Below are 14,816 nucleotides of genomic sequence, written 5' to 3' on the forward strand. Positions count from 1 at the left end.
TTGGCTGGCAGGGAGTAGGACTGCCCCCGGCACATGCAGATCCCAGGACGCTGCCCGTCCCATGCACAGTCCTGGTGAAGCACAAGGAGGCCGGCTACGGCTCCACAACGTGCTTGAACAGCGTTCAGGAGCATGGACAGGGCTTCTCCTCCTCCCCAAAGCATCACTCCTATGTCAGACACAACCAGAGGGTCCCAGCACTGATCGCGCCCCACCTCCCAGCCACTCCCCCCGCTCCCGTCAGGCTTTTGTCGGGCACCGAGCCGGAAAACCAGAAAATACCAGACATTGCACATGTCTGGTATTTTCTGAATTTTTTTATGGGACAGAGGGCCCAAAAAGCCTACTCACATATGGTAACCCCAAATAACTGTTTTTTCACAACTGCATCACATTGTGACCCACTGTAACCTCAAGATTATTTTCAGCAGTGCTGTCACCTCACTAGTTATTTCCAGTTTTGTAGCTGTGAATTTGATTTTTCTTTTCTAAGTGCAATACTATGCACTTGTTTTTATTGAATGTTATCTTGTTGATAGAGAAAGCTGATTTCAGATGCAATTATGAAAGATGGATGTTGAGGCTGAGGTGAGGGCAGTTAAAGGGGAAAGAAAATGGATGGCAAACCACCGGAGATCTTTCAAGAACAAGCAATTATCAGAAAAGCTTTGTCTGTGGCTAGCAGTAGTAGCTGGCTTGTGATAGAGAGTTATGATGCATGACCCACTGTGATGCTGCCACGCTTCTGAAGAACAACTCTTATATAGACACTAGACACGTCGGGATTTATTTCCTTGTATCTACAGGGTCTGAGGCATTAGCTGGCTGAGGTGGGCTAAAGCAGCTACTTTTAGAGAGAGGTAACCACTTAATTAGGTATATACTCTGGGTTATCTCATTTATTTCTCAGTGCTCCACAAAAGCAACTTTGGGCCAAAAGGGGTCCGGAGGAGACTGCAGAGGCAGACTTAAGACAAAGAAATTGTTTGTGGTACAGATCTCCATCTCTGCTTTAAGAGAGGAGCTTCTAGGACAGGGATGGGCAAAATATGGCTCACAGCCCAGCGGGAACCTCTGCCCTGCTCCCTACCTGCCCTGCTCACCACTCAAAGCACTCCGGGGGGGGGGGGGGGGGGGGGGGGAGAATTCACATACTGCACCTGCAGGCCAGAAATTGGCCCATGGGAGATGCTTGGGCCATGCTTATGGTGTAGGCAGCACACAACTCCCTCCCCCCAGGGACATGTAGCGCAAAGATGCACTTGGCCCCCACAGCTGGTTACTTTGAGTGGCATGTGAGGGTGTGGCATCCAGGGAGCCTGCGTGAGAGTCCCACTGGGCTGCTGGCTGGGAGCTGCATAAGTGCATGCCTCTCAGCCACAGCCTGCACCTGGCAGCCCACCCCGTCCCACACCCCAATTCCCTACGCCAGGTCACAGCCCAAAACTTCTGCACACCTTCCTCAGGTAACAAATTTCTCCCAGACTCTGCACCCCTCCTCCAAGTCAGAATCCTCTCCTGCATTCATACTCCCTTCCAGACTCTGCACCCCCTCTCAGACCCCAATCCCATGTCCCAGGTCACAAGCCCCCCTCCTCCACTCAAATTCCTTTCCAGACCCCACACTTCCTCCTGCACACCAAACCCCTAACTTATGCTCCATTCTGCATCCAACTTCCATCCCAAACCCTGTGCCTCCTCCGTTAAGATCATAGAAGAGTATGGCCACCATAAAAAATTGACCACTTAAATTCTTGGAGTGGCCACCATCAAAAATTATTTCCCTTCCCTAGTCTAGGAACTGCTATGCCCTTGGGTAAGCAACATACATTCTCCTTGTTGGTTAGTGTGGTGAGAGCTCCCCCTTCTGCTTAATTTGTTCTAACTACTGCTACAGGCTGAGACACTGCCCCCACTCCCTGGGAAGTGCTACCTGTGATGCAAGCTTCCACTGAATGCAAGCCTGAACTAAATGGCAGGTTTCGCCCAGGCCATTTCCAACAAATGGACAGAAAAGAGGGACTGAAAGATTTTATTTTGTGATTACTTTTCAACAACTTTTGAAAACAAACTACCAACCACTTCTATTATTGATAGAAATGTAGCCGTGCATTTTTACTTCTATTATTGTTCCTCTCTAAGCCACTGGTTGGGAAAAAGAGCAGGAATGGTCTTTTACTCCTTTGTCCATTTCTTATTTCTCTGCTCCCTGTGCTCCATCCTCTTGTCTCAGTCTGCAATGTGTGAGACAGACACTGCCACTCGTCCCAGGCATCTGACATTAGTGGCATGAATGGAAAATCGAAGGGAAGGACAAACCAGGAAAATCCAACTTGCCAGTGTAATTTCCTATTTGGGCAGTGCCAGGTCATCTTGCTGAGAAACTACAAATGCCCATTCCCTATAACTGGGTTCTGGGTGAAGGGAGGGGAAATGACCTTCAATACAATGTTAAACTTAAACACCCGGCTTTCCACTTACAGTGACACTCACATTCAGTCATCACCATTCCTGTCCAGATGCATCTGGAATCCTTTGTTTAAAAAAAAAAAAAACCCAAAAACCCACACACACCAATCCCCTCTCCCCTCCCCCCACATTGGATGGATTTATGGGAACTCTGCTAGCACAAGAAAACCATTTGCAAAAGGCCAGAGGCAAGGAATAAGGCAGATGGGTTCAGGCCTCTGCCCTCTCTACATCCATAACAAACAAATTGCAGGGAACTTAATGGAGGACGGGATCAATACTTGAAGGTTGAGAATTTCTATTCTGGAGCAAACGTTGGCTCCCAACATGGGACAACGATGGAATCACTCTCCCAGGAATCTTGAGAATGGTGTCAGAACCCAATGGGGACGGATCCTTGAGGTGTGACTTGCATGTGACAGTCAAAAGCAACAGAGACCTCACATTCACTGCACTATAGGTGGCTGGGGACATCATTAGCTTCACCAGCACTTTGGACTGAGTCCCCTAATGAAAACAGTCCCAGAGACCGCATCTAGGGCATTAGCAGCGAGAAGAAGGACAATGCAGCGAGAAGAAGCCAGGCAGGCTAAAGCAGCTAATTTTAGAGATAAGCAGCCACTTAGTCAGGCATATACTCTAGGCTCCATCATTTATTTCCCAATTCCCTCTCCCACTCCAGCAAGCCAACTTTGGGTCAAATGACCCTTCTGGTTGAGATGAGCTCGTTACAATTGCTAGCAGTGCCCACGCCCATCAACTCTGCTTCTAGCTCAGGCCTGATGGGAGAGATGCTGGACAATGCCACAAAACATGTCTGGCCTTTTAAAAAGGGCTAAGAATACTACCTAGTTCTTGCATAACACTTGCTCATTTCCAAAGTGCTTTACAAGAACCTAAAGACAGGACTTTGCAGCACTTTAAAGACTAACAGGATGGTTTATTAGGTGATAAGCTTTGTTGGCCAGACCCACTTCCCACGAAAGCTCATTGCCTAATAAACCATCCTGTTAGTCTTTAAAGTGCTGCATAGTCCTGTCTTTTGTTTCAGCAAGACCAGACTAACATGGCTACATCTCCATTACTATTTTTACAAGAACCTGTTATCTTAATTTCACCTCCTGTGAGGAAGGAAAATGAGTAGCAGCCCCAGTTAGCAGATGGAAAAAATGGAGGCAGACAGAGCGATTAAGTGACTAGCTTGACCTTGGTAGGAGTCAGTGACGGGCAGGATCAGATGTCCTAGGCTCCCAGTCCCATGCTTTCTCCTCAAGCAGTGTCTGTCAGATGGACAAACATCATCCCACCACAGTGTTCCCAGCTCAGGTAGCGAGGGGCTGGGATCATTAACCCTTTTCAGGATTTCTTCCACCACACGATGCCCAAGTCCAGTTTTTGGCATGACAGTCTTGGCATCCGCACCAAGAGGAAATGTACGGAACACATTCTTACTCTCATTCAGTGTTGGCTGGAAGATGGCCTGGATCAACAGGTGAACTACTTCCCCAGTCCAACTGCTGTACCTTGTTTAGCAATGTCCTTTACCAAGGATGAGCTTCTTGCAAAAGGATACACCATGTCCTGGTGGCTTAGAGGGGCCCTGGTCCTTGCGGGGAGGCTCTCCAGCAAGGTGTGAATCATCTCTTCCTGGGCTGGCTCCATCTGATAACTCCCACTCTGGAGCTGAATACCAGAGGAAAGGGATGATTTCCAGACCAAAGGGCAACTGACAGGTTCCTTCACATCTCCACCGCCCACCCCACACTCCCCATCCATGGTAATGAAACCCTCATACTCTTTTTACAAAAGGGTGAGATTCATTAGGCAGAGTGACAAAGCTGCACAAACAATACGAGGTCACTGCTTGAATCATTCTGCTTTTCTGTTTCACAGTACCTCTCTGACTGCACCAGCCACCAAGCTGATCATCTGCAGGCTCTCCCCACCCCACTATCTTCTACCTCACAAAACCTGAAGCGTTTCTGAAGTCTCATAGCAACAACAGAAGTGAGAGTTTGCAGGATCCTCTTATAAGCTCTTCCTACATGCCCAGGCCCCCATTTGTTTCCCTTTTCCTCCTGGACCCTGCAAGCATTCTTACCTGACGCAGAAAGAGGCGTAGAGCATGGGATGTCGTACCAGGAAGCTCTGCTAACTTGGCTTTTGCTGCCTCATGGAGTATCTGGCTAATTTCACTTTGAGAAATAATATCAATACTCCGATATCTAACAAACTTCACCAATAGAAAAAAAGACATGTTAAATAAAGTCACACTTCCAGCAGTGACTCACCTAGAGATACACAAGAAAGCTGTGCCTAGCCTAGGGTGACCAGCTGTCCTGATTTTACAGGTACAGTCCTGATTATTTAGGGCTTTTTCTTATGTAGGCACTTAATACCCCTCACCCCCATCCCTATTTTTCATGCTTTACATATGATCTTATGGGCTTAAATTGGACTTAAATCACTTTAGCTTTAATTAGCTAAGAATCAGCTGAGGCCAAACCAAAGTAAGTCATTCTTAAACTGAAGTAAAAGTATCCACACAGGAGTTTGCACTGGTTCAACTAATTCAGATTAAACAAATGAAACTTGTGCAACTTTCTCTTGTAGGCAAGACCTCAGCTAGGGAATGGCAGAGAGCCTTAGGTCGTTAACTGCTATCAGCTTTCTTGCAACAGTATCTTCAAACATATTTGACATTTGTGGCCAGTGCTTCAAGAATGCACTAAAGCAAAGAAAACAACATGTTTCATGGGCCCCTTTTCTCTCCCTGCCCCCGTGTATCATAGAAATGTTACACAGAAGAACAGAGTGTAGCAACCTAAAGGTCAAAAGGGACTTCCCTTCTGCATGTCAAGAACATTAGTTTGATGATGTTATGGGCCAAGAATATAATTACAGACTGAAATCAATGGAAGTGTGAGTGTTTTCAGAGATAAACATATGATTTGCCATCTGGTGACTCACACACCTGCACGGTATGAATATACAATCAATTCACAGAACTATCTATCACTCCCCTGCTCACCAAAGTCATCAGCCTGAGAATTTCTGGATGAAGGAAGGAGTTCTCACCACCATCCAGTAGCATGAACAGCAGGAATCGGTTCCAGGGCTGGGAGACAACATGGAGTGCTGGAGGAAGAGAAACACAACATAGATGGTTTTAAAAACTGCAGGTGCCAGATGCTCCTAGCTAAGAGCTCTCCTTCGTATCATCCCAAAGTCCTGCTTCTGCCTGCACAACACCAAGCAGCAGGAGACAGAATTATTTGTATTATATCCCTTCATCAGAGGAGGTTTAATCAGTGAAGAACTCAAAGCATCTTCTTCAACCACTTTCTAGCTTAGAGCCTCACACCAAGGACTTGAGCTCATAGCTAATTCAGACAGTACAGGCAATGTATTGGGGGGAGGGGCTTATTGGGTAGTATTCACAGTTATATGCAGGGCTCCTGCCCTGCTCCTGGGTGCTGCTGCCTGACACAGAAGATGCAGTGCAGGGCGGTAGCCGGTGTACCCCAGGAGCCGGCTTAAAAGCCACCTTCTGGCATACACCAGCTCCCAGGGAGTTGGCTGCCACTGTGTTTAACCACTGAGTTTTTCAGCAGGTACACAGATACACAATTACGCGCTTTTAAACATTCCTAGTTCTAGCTTCAATCCAACAATGCACTGCAGCACATGATTAACTTTATGCATTAGTTCCTTTAATTTCAACACTACTATAGCCACAGAGCATGACTTCAGTCATTTGCTTGTTGGATCAGGGTCAGAATGCTCAGTAGAATTGAGCCCCAAAGGAGCAAGGACTGGGCAGGTTTACCAATGGCCTGGTTCTTCCTATGCAGGTATTCCAACAAAACCTCCAGGCAGGCAACAACAGTCTGAGACAGCAATAGGTCTTTCTGAAAACACAGAGAAAAGGTTGCTGAATGAGTGACGGTTGTTAAAAGAGGAAAATTCAAGATGCAGAAGGTACAGTTCAGGCAAATTACACTTTTCATCACTCTCAAGGCTAGCAATTTACAATGCATTTACAAAGCCAGCTTTATATTCAGTAACACCAGGGCAACTCCCATTAAGTCAAAAGAAGCCAGACTTTGGTTCAGACTGAGGAACGGTATTTCAAGGGAAATGGTGAAAGCCCCACACTGCTGAACAGAGCAAAGTCCTGGTAGATGTAAACTGTATGTAACAGCCTTGTCACTGGCTGTGATGGAAGAATGTGGTTTAATGCTTCCGTATAGATTAAATTTCTATCATTCTGTAGGGGACAAAGAAGGGGAGAAGTTTCTGTGGGACATGCCGTCTGAGGAGTGTTTCCCTCAGATTAAGCTATGTTTATTTATGTCTGTAAATGTACCTGGACCAAAAGATTCTGCAGACTCACAACAAGCGAGAGCACCTGCCATGTGGCCAGTGGATACAAGGAGGCATCAGGCTCCATTCTGTTTTGTGCTGTGGGCGGCACTATGAGCAGCAGCAAGGAGGAAGAGAAGTCCTGTCTGAGGATGGCTCGTAGGAACTGAAGGATACTGACTGCACACACAACTGTTTGTTATTACAACATAACATTTCCCTCCCTCACCCCAACCTCACAGATATCAAAATCATTCAGTACCATGGAACGTGACCCTGCACATGAATGCCCACAGAAAAGCCTGGGAGAGGAGAAAAGGAAAAGTTGGATGGATTTATTTTCAGGGCCCATTGTAAGGAGACTGCACAGGCTAGTATCTGCAGGCATGAATGCCACCAAACCAAATCCCCACACATGCTGCCCTGCAGTACCACCTCCCTTATTTTTCCAGCTCTTGCTCAGTTTGAAGCCCTGCTACCCAACTCTGGTGGTTTTAAAAAATGAAAAAAATATCCACCACCAAACTCATTTTACCTTTGCCCCAAGTACCCCAAATCTGAAGTGGACAAAGGTAAATGTACCAAAGATCCCAAGCTCCCACCTGTACATTCACCTCCAATATGTCAGTCACTTTGGTTTGTGATATTTTTTACTTCCAACAGCTCTCCCAACCAGAGCCATCCTTAACCATAGGCAGAATATACAGCTGTGGGACACCTGGAAATTTGGGGCATGACTGGGTCTTACTGTCCACCCACTTGCCTTTTCCTATCCCTGTTCTATGGCTCTGCTTCCTCGGGAAAGGATCTAGTTAAAAGTGAAAAATCCTTCCAGGCCTAATAGCAGAACCTGTGAAAGCCATTCAAGTGGTAATGAAACCATTTGCCAACCCCTGTCAGTTTTTAAATTTACTGAGTTACTCAACAGTAGATTAAAATTTGTTTTAAAAATATTCATTAGTGTGTTGCTCAAGACTATAAAATCACATCTCTAAAAAAAATCCTCCCCTCCTCCCCAAATGTCGTCATTTGGGCATAGAGGCACCAGATTAATAGTAATGTGTAGGGCCTCATACATGCTAAGGACAGCCCTGCTCCCAGCATGCTCCCTGTCGACTTTAAACAGTCTTGGAACTAGGCAAGTGCAACCGGAGCATGACGCTACGCAGCCTCTGCACACCTATAAGCAACGCTGACTTCTTCTTTCTGAAGATGACTGCATTCAGGACCTTTTCTATATCCAGAGAAACTGTCAGATGGACCTAGGAAAATGAAACACAGGGACAAAGAAGAATGAATAAAAACCTGTCTCTGGTGTTGAGTCAACAAGTTATCAGGTGGAAAACTGGCACGTACCTTGGATTCTGTATTTTCCACTCCAACTCATCGGATGAAGTGAGTTTTACCCATGAAAGCTCATAATCTTATATATCTGTTAGTCTCTGAGGGTATGTCTACACTACCACCCTAGTTCGAACTAGGGTGGTTAATGTAGGCAACCAAAGTTGCAAATGAAGCCCGGGATTTGAATTTCCCGGGCTTCATTTGCATCTTGCCGGGTGCCGCCATTTTTAAAGCCCCGCTAGTTCGGACTCCATGCACGCGGCACAGACTAGGTAGTTCGGATTAGGCTTCCTATTCCGAACTACCGTTACTCCTCGTGGAACGAGGTGTACCGGTAGTTCAGAATAGGAAGCCTAATCCGAACTACCTAGTCCGTGCCGCGTGTAGCCGCGGGCACGGAGTCCGAACTAGCGGACATTTAAAAATGGCGGCGCCCGGCAAGATGCAAATGAAGCCCGGGAAATTCAAATCCCGGGCTTCATTTGCAACTTTGGTTGCCTACATTAACCACCCTAGTTCGAACTAGGGTGGTAGTGTAGACATACCCTGAGGTGCTACAGGACTATCTATCCCTTGAAATCCGTGAGAATTGAGAGCATTTAAGGCCAGAAGGGACCATTGTGATCGTGTAGTCTGACCTCCTGCATAACACAGATCATAAAACTTCACGAAAATAATTCCTGCAGCAGAGCTTTTAAGAAAAACATCTGGACATGATTTAAAAGTCAGCTGTGATGGAGAATCCACCACGGCTCTTGGTAAGTTGTTCCAATGGTAATTACCCTCTCTATTTAAAATATACACCTCATTTCCCATCTCAGTTTGTCTAGCTTTAACTTCCAGGCACTGGATCATATGAGACCATTCCCTAGTAGACTGAAGAGTCCATTATGACTATATTTGTTCCCCGCAAAAGGTACTTATACACTGTAATCAATTCTGCTCCTGCCTTTCTTTAGCCAGTGTCCATAAATTACCATTTGGAAATATTCGACTAGGTAAAGATGACAAAATTTCAGGGGTCAGGCTGAGTAAGGAATGAATGGAGTCCAAGCTCCACTTATCCTGCATTCAGCCTGCTTTCTCCAGCTATTTCTAAATGAATGGCAGTAAAACAGATAATTACCAAACCTGATGCTGGCCAATAAAATGAACTTATTAACACACCACTGAGGGCAGTTGACACTTTTGTAAGATCTTCTTTCCATCTAAATGTCTGCTGATTGTGAGAGACAGCACAGGTCTCATTCGCAACCATAAAGGCAAAAAGTTCTGGACCAGATTCACCCACACACTCTGGCTCCTTTCCATCACTCTGGCTGGACTGCTCGAGCAGCAATGGAGCAGTGGAAAGCTTCAGAAACTGATGGGACTTCCAGAGGAATAGCACGTACCAGTTCTCAGCCTGGTCTCTTAGCCATCCCTACACGTCCACCGCCTGGTCTTGCATCCATGGGTACTGTCATTACCTCAGACTGATGCTGGAGAGGTCTCCCTGTGACAGCGTCCATGCAGGTTGTCATGCCAATCAAGTGCTGGTGAACTTACGAGACATACTTATGGGACAGTCAATGCTCACCTCTCAGCGATCAATGTGGGCTGGGAAAAGCAAACCTGGGTCTCTCCCAGGACCCAGCACAGCATTAATCACTAGGGGTACGTCTAGACTACAGGCTTTTGTCGACAGACACTGTCGACAAAGAGCATCTAGACTACATCCAGTTCTGTCAACAAAGCAAGCCACTTTGTTGACATGACAGTGTAGATGCAAAGGACAGTGTAGATGCAATAACGCCTTCTGTCAACAGAACTCTGTCTACAAAAGGCGTTATTCCTCGTAGAATGAGGTTTACGGCCATTGACAAAACTGCTGAGTTCTGTCGAAGTTATGTCAACAGAACTCAGCGGCAGTGTAGACGCAGGTATAGTTTTGTTGACAAAAGTCCACTTTTGTCGACAAAACCCTGTAGTCTAGACACACCCTAGGATACAACTGCTCTTGGCGCCATCGTAAAATCACAGTCATAAAGAATATGTGTGGGAGAAGAACGTGTGAGATGACAAACTGTGACTGATTTGTCTCTAGGCCTTTATTCCTCACCCAGTATCTCATGATGTTAGGCTTGGATGCCTCTGCCTTTTGCAAGTTACAGATATCTAAGATAGAAACACATCAGTCCTCCTATGGAAAAGTCCAGCGCTGCAAGGGATCTCAAGGGGCTACACACCCATCAAGGAGTGATATGTTTGCTTAGCTCTGCCTTTTGGAAAAAATCCCTTCCAGGCCCTACAGATGCAGGCCCAGAGACGCCGACTCTGGGATGCTCCAGGAGCGGAATACCTACAGGGGAAAAAACAGTGGGTGCTCAGCATGCACTGGCAGCCCCACCGATCAGCTCCTTCCCTTCCCTCCCAGCGCCTCCAGCCTGCCGCAGATCAGCTGTTCAGTGGCGTGTAGGAGGCAGAGGAGTGGGGACCAGAAGAGGTGGGGTGGGGTGAGGCCTTGGGAAGAAGGTGCAGTGGAGTTGAGGCCCGAAGCACATTAGAGGTTGAACACCTTCCAGAGAAATGAGGATGCCAGCAGCTATGCTTAGTCCCCAATCCTGTACAAGTGTATACACTTGGGCAACTTCCCTGACTATGACCAGCCCAATTCACTTCAACAGGATTGTCCCCAAGTCAATTTCAGCATTAGCATAAGTGTTTGCACAGACTTTGCAGAATCAGAGCGTAAAATCACCACTGAGACTTTATCTCCATTTTATCACACAGGAATGTCATTGGCATGTGGCTCATATATTCAGAGGGGAAGGTCACCCCCTTGCATTGCCGTATTCTCTAACGCCAGTCACCGTTACCTATAATTCTAATACAGGGCACCAGGAATAGGGTTTATAACTTGTAGAACAGTTGTTAGCTTTACAAAGTTTAGCTTTTCCTTGGGAAAGGGGAACCTGGAGACTTTTTCCCCTGATCACCACTCTTCTCCTGAGCCCTCAAATAGTCTACATCTTAGCTAGGCACTCAGTAGGGTCCCTAGTCCCCAGCCAGGCTGGCAGAGCAGGAAACCAGGGCTAGGAACTCCCAGTACAGAACAGTGCAATAGCTGCAAAGGTCAGCAGAGCCCAGGCCACTGTGAATCATTTCGGTCAGTGACCAGGGATTTTATTGTACTATTAGGACTGTCCCTTCACAGTGTGGCTTCTGGCTTGACAGTAGTTCTAACCTCAGAGTTGAAATGGTGCTGATGAGCTAAGAGGGAAGCAGTCAGTAGCCAAGCAGAGCAAAGAAGTGCCTCCTCAGATGATGATACAGCGGGTCCAGAGTGACAGGGCCACATCCAGGTGAGATCCAAAACCTTCTGAAGCAACTCCAACAAAGGCACACTGGAGAGCAGCACAGCCACCACTATGCAGGAGAAAAGGGTAAATCAGGTTGGAGGAGTCTGCTGGGATGACAAAGAAGGAATCCCTAGGTATGTGGCACAAGTGATTTAAACAAGCCACTAAAGACAAGAACCAACCAACCAAAAAACCCCTCAGGGCACAGTACATGAGACCGGTGGTGGATCTAAGCCTGGCATTCCACCTTCTGCCACACAGATGTGATCACTGGTACAGTTAATAGAATAAAAATAATCTAGTATGGTGGCCATCTTAATCCACCTCTCTCTGCTATTTATTTGGTGGTAGTGCCTGTAACTCCCAGTCAGGAATCAGGGCCCCATTGTGCTAGCTAGAAACAAAGAGAGTCGTCTGCTCCACAATGATCAATACCTGAATCCTGAGGCAAAAAACAAAAACCACACCCTGACCCCATTATGCACCTGGATAACTGCGTAGGGCTGTGAATGGAAGGAAAAAAAACTCTTTCTTGACCTCCCCATGGAGGTGATCAACTGTCACCTTGAAAGAGAAACACTGATTCCCCTCACTACCTGAGCTAGCCCAGCTACATCCACAACAAGACTAAGTCAGTGAAATCATCCAGCCCATTTGACACAATTCCACTTCACCTCTCTGTTGACTACATGTTGTTGTCTGTTGAAGGCTCCAATACAGGAAGTTTAAGGAAGGCTGCAGCAGCTCCACATCTCCTGGTCTGCATTTCCCACAGAGGTTACTGACTAGAAGACAGATAATATGTAACGATGAACAGCGCCCTCAAATATATCAGATAAAACGACAATTCTGAGCGGCTCACTACAGGAAAGACGTTATTTAACTGGAGAGAAACAAAATAGTGAGTGAGCTGACAGGATTGAAGAAAATTTTAAAAAACAGAATAATTTGGCTAAGCAAAGTGCAAATACTAATTCATCATCCCAGGTGTGCAGATTAAGGATGTTAAAAATTGATTAATTTACTACTCGAGTAGTCAACAGAATTTCCATCGACTACTCAAGTAGTCCATAGGCACTTCCGCATTCCTCCTCTGAAATGTACAAGAGCCCATCAGGGGCTCCTGTGCATTTCAAAGCAGAAGCGCCCATGTGGAGCCCGGTGTCAGTGGGACTTCCCATTGGCCCTGCGACATGCCAGCTTTGAAATGTACAAGAGTCCCCAGTGGGGGCTCTTGTACATTTCAAAGCGGAAGCACCTGCATGGAGCCTCGGGCCAGTGGGGGATTCAGAGTCCCCCACTGACCCTGGGCTCCATGCAGCGCTGCTGCTGAAATGCTGCATGGAGCCAGGTCAGCTGATCCTGGGCTCCGCACGGCATTTCCATGGAACCTGGTATCAGATGAGGAGTCCCCAGCTGATCCTGGGCTCTCTGTGGCATTTCAAAGCAGCAGCGCCGCAAGGAGCCTGGGGACTCCCCAGCTGACTCCAGGTTCTACAGAAATGCCGCACGGAGTCTGGAGTCAACTAGGCAGTCCCCAGCTGACCCCAGGCTCCATGTGGTGCTGCCACTTTGAAATGCTGTGGTGGCATTTCAAAGGGGCAGCCCTGCACAGCTGATCCTGGGCTCCATGTGGGACTGTCACTTTGAAGTACCCCTTCTTCCCCCCCACCCCTTTGCTGCCTCTATCTGATAAAGGCCACCAGGGGTGGAGGGGAAAGCTACTAGTCGACTTGACTATCTGATAAGCATTTGCTTATCGGATAGCTGAAGAGTCTTTGACATCCTTCGTGCAGCTGCATAGCAGATATAGACAGGTCCCTGCTACAAAGAGATTATGCTCTGATCTAGACAAAGTGCACAAGGGATGACAACAGCAAAACAAAGGATTGAGGCAGAGAAAGCAGGGAGAATGAGGGACCTAATAGCAATGGATCGTGAGATGTATCTTGTTTCTACCTAATATGAAACATTTGGGGGTGAGGAGTATCTAGGAAGAAGACCTGGGAGGAGGTCAAGGATCAAAAGACTAAGCGCAGAACTGCCCTATCCAACTAGCACCACGGTCCATCCGGTTCTGTATTCTGTCTCAGAGAAAGGCCAACACCATATATGTCATAGAAAAATGCAAGAAACATCAAGATGAACAGCCTGCCCATTTATTATTTGTGTTGCAGTACAGCCTGGAGGCTCCATCCCCGGTATGCTCAGTTAGTACAAATATAATTCAGAGACAGTCCCCTACCTAGGAGAACTTACAGTGTGAAAGGAGCTGCTTCTTTCTAACCATAATCTCTTTAGTTAGCTGCTAGCTGAGAATCTGTGGGGAAACAGTCACAAGGAAGCACCAAAATATGGATGTTTTAAAATGCAGTGGAATACCCCTGGGTCACACAGTAGAGATTATCCCTGCATTGGCCATGATGGGAAATAGGAGAGGATGGAGCCAATGATCTAATAGACATTAGAGGCGGAAAAGAGGTTATGATTATGAGCATTTTGCACTACACGTCCATCTGCTGATCCCACATGCACAGACAGGTAGAAGCATATGGTCCAGCAGCCCAACGCACATCTTTTAGGCCTGCCATGAAAAGGCCCATATGATTTCATTTTCCTACAGGCAGATTCCCCTTCTCTCTCTCATTTTGCAGAGGGAGAACTGGAATAATCTTGTCTGAAGGAATCTGCTGTAATTTTCAGCTGCTTAAAGCCTGTTTATTGCTTTTCCCTCCAGCTACAGATGAGTGATAAGCACGATACCCAGCCTCATTCTCTGGTTCCTGGTAGCTGCTGGAGGCTAGAAGTATCCTACGCTGCTATGTGAAACACCCAGTTCAAAATTCATTTCCATGACAATGAGTAAGGCAGAGGCCAGTTGCTCAGCCACTTATTGCACTGCACAGCAGAGCAACAACCCACTCCTGCCACCTAAGGGACAACAAGATGGGAGAGATGCTGGGGCAGTGAGACCTCCCTGTACTCCAGGTTCGGGGAGGATGGGGCTGAGTGCAGTCTGTGCTCCAGGCTGGGAAGGCTCTTGTGGGGGGCTAAAGGCTTGTCCCTGTGATTGTGGAGGGCTTGGCTCTTGTGGGAGGTGGAACCTCAAGCAGAAAGGGTGGAATTAGAGACTTGCCTCTCCCAGTCACCACCCATGTGTCCAGCCCCACTCATATGGAAAAACCGCAGCCTTGATGTGAGGTGTAGGACAAAAAGGTGCTTTAAAGGCAGGAAGCAGAGGAAACATTTGTGATGGGTGCCCCCGGAGTGCTGACAAAGCCACTGCATTTGCCTCCT

The 14,816-nt window shown here is 47.0% G+C and overlaps 1 protein-coding gene across 1 annotated transcript in view; it reads right to left on the reverse strand.

Moving 5' to 3' along the window:
- Positions 1-2,104: 2,104 nt before the first annotated feature.
- Positions 2,105-14,816, reverse strand: part of MEI1 (meiotic double-stranded break formation protein 1) — a 52,552-nt gene continuing 39,840 nt past the window's right edge. The window contains exons 23-31 of the mRNA XM_075935988.2: positions 12,194-12,304; positions 11,405-11,586; positions 8,015-8,096; positions 6,839-7,014; positions 6,299-6,380; positions 5,501-5,607; positions 4,571-4,702; positions 4,043-4,152; positions 2,105-2,275 (exon numbers count right to left, since the gene is read on the reverse strand). Of these exons, the coding sequence (XP_075792103.2) occupies positions 2,230-2,275; positions 4,043-4,152; positions 4,571-4,702; positions 5,501-5,607; positions 6,299-6,380; positions 6,839-7,014; positions 8,015-8,096; positions 11,405-11,586; positions 12,194-12,304 (1,028 nt within the window). The 3' untranslated portion in view covers positions 2,105-2,229. The remainder of the gene's footprint in view (positions 2,276-4,042; positions 4,153-4,570; positions 4,703-5,500; positions 5,608-6,298; positions 6,381-6,838; positions 7,015-8,014; positions 8,097-11,404; positions 11,587-12,193; positions 12,305-14,816) is intronic.

Source organism: Pelodiscus sinensis, chromosome 1, assembly GCF_052426305.1.
Source record: "Pelodiscus sinensis isolate ZL-2025 chromosome 1, ASM5242630v1, whole genome shotgun sequence".
Taxonomy (NCBI): domain Eukaryota; kingdom Metazoa; phylum Chordata; order Testudines; family Trionychidae; genus Pelodiscus; species Pelodiscus sinensis.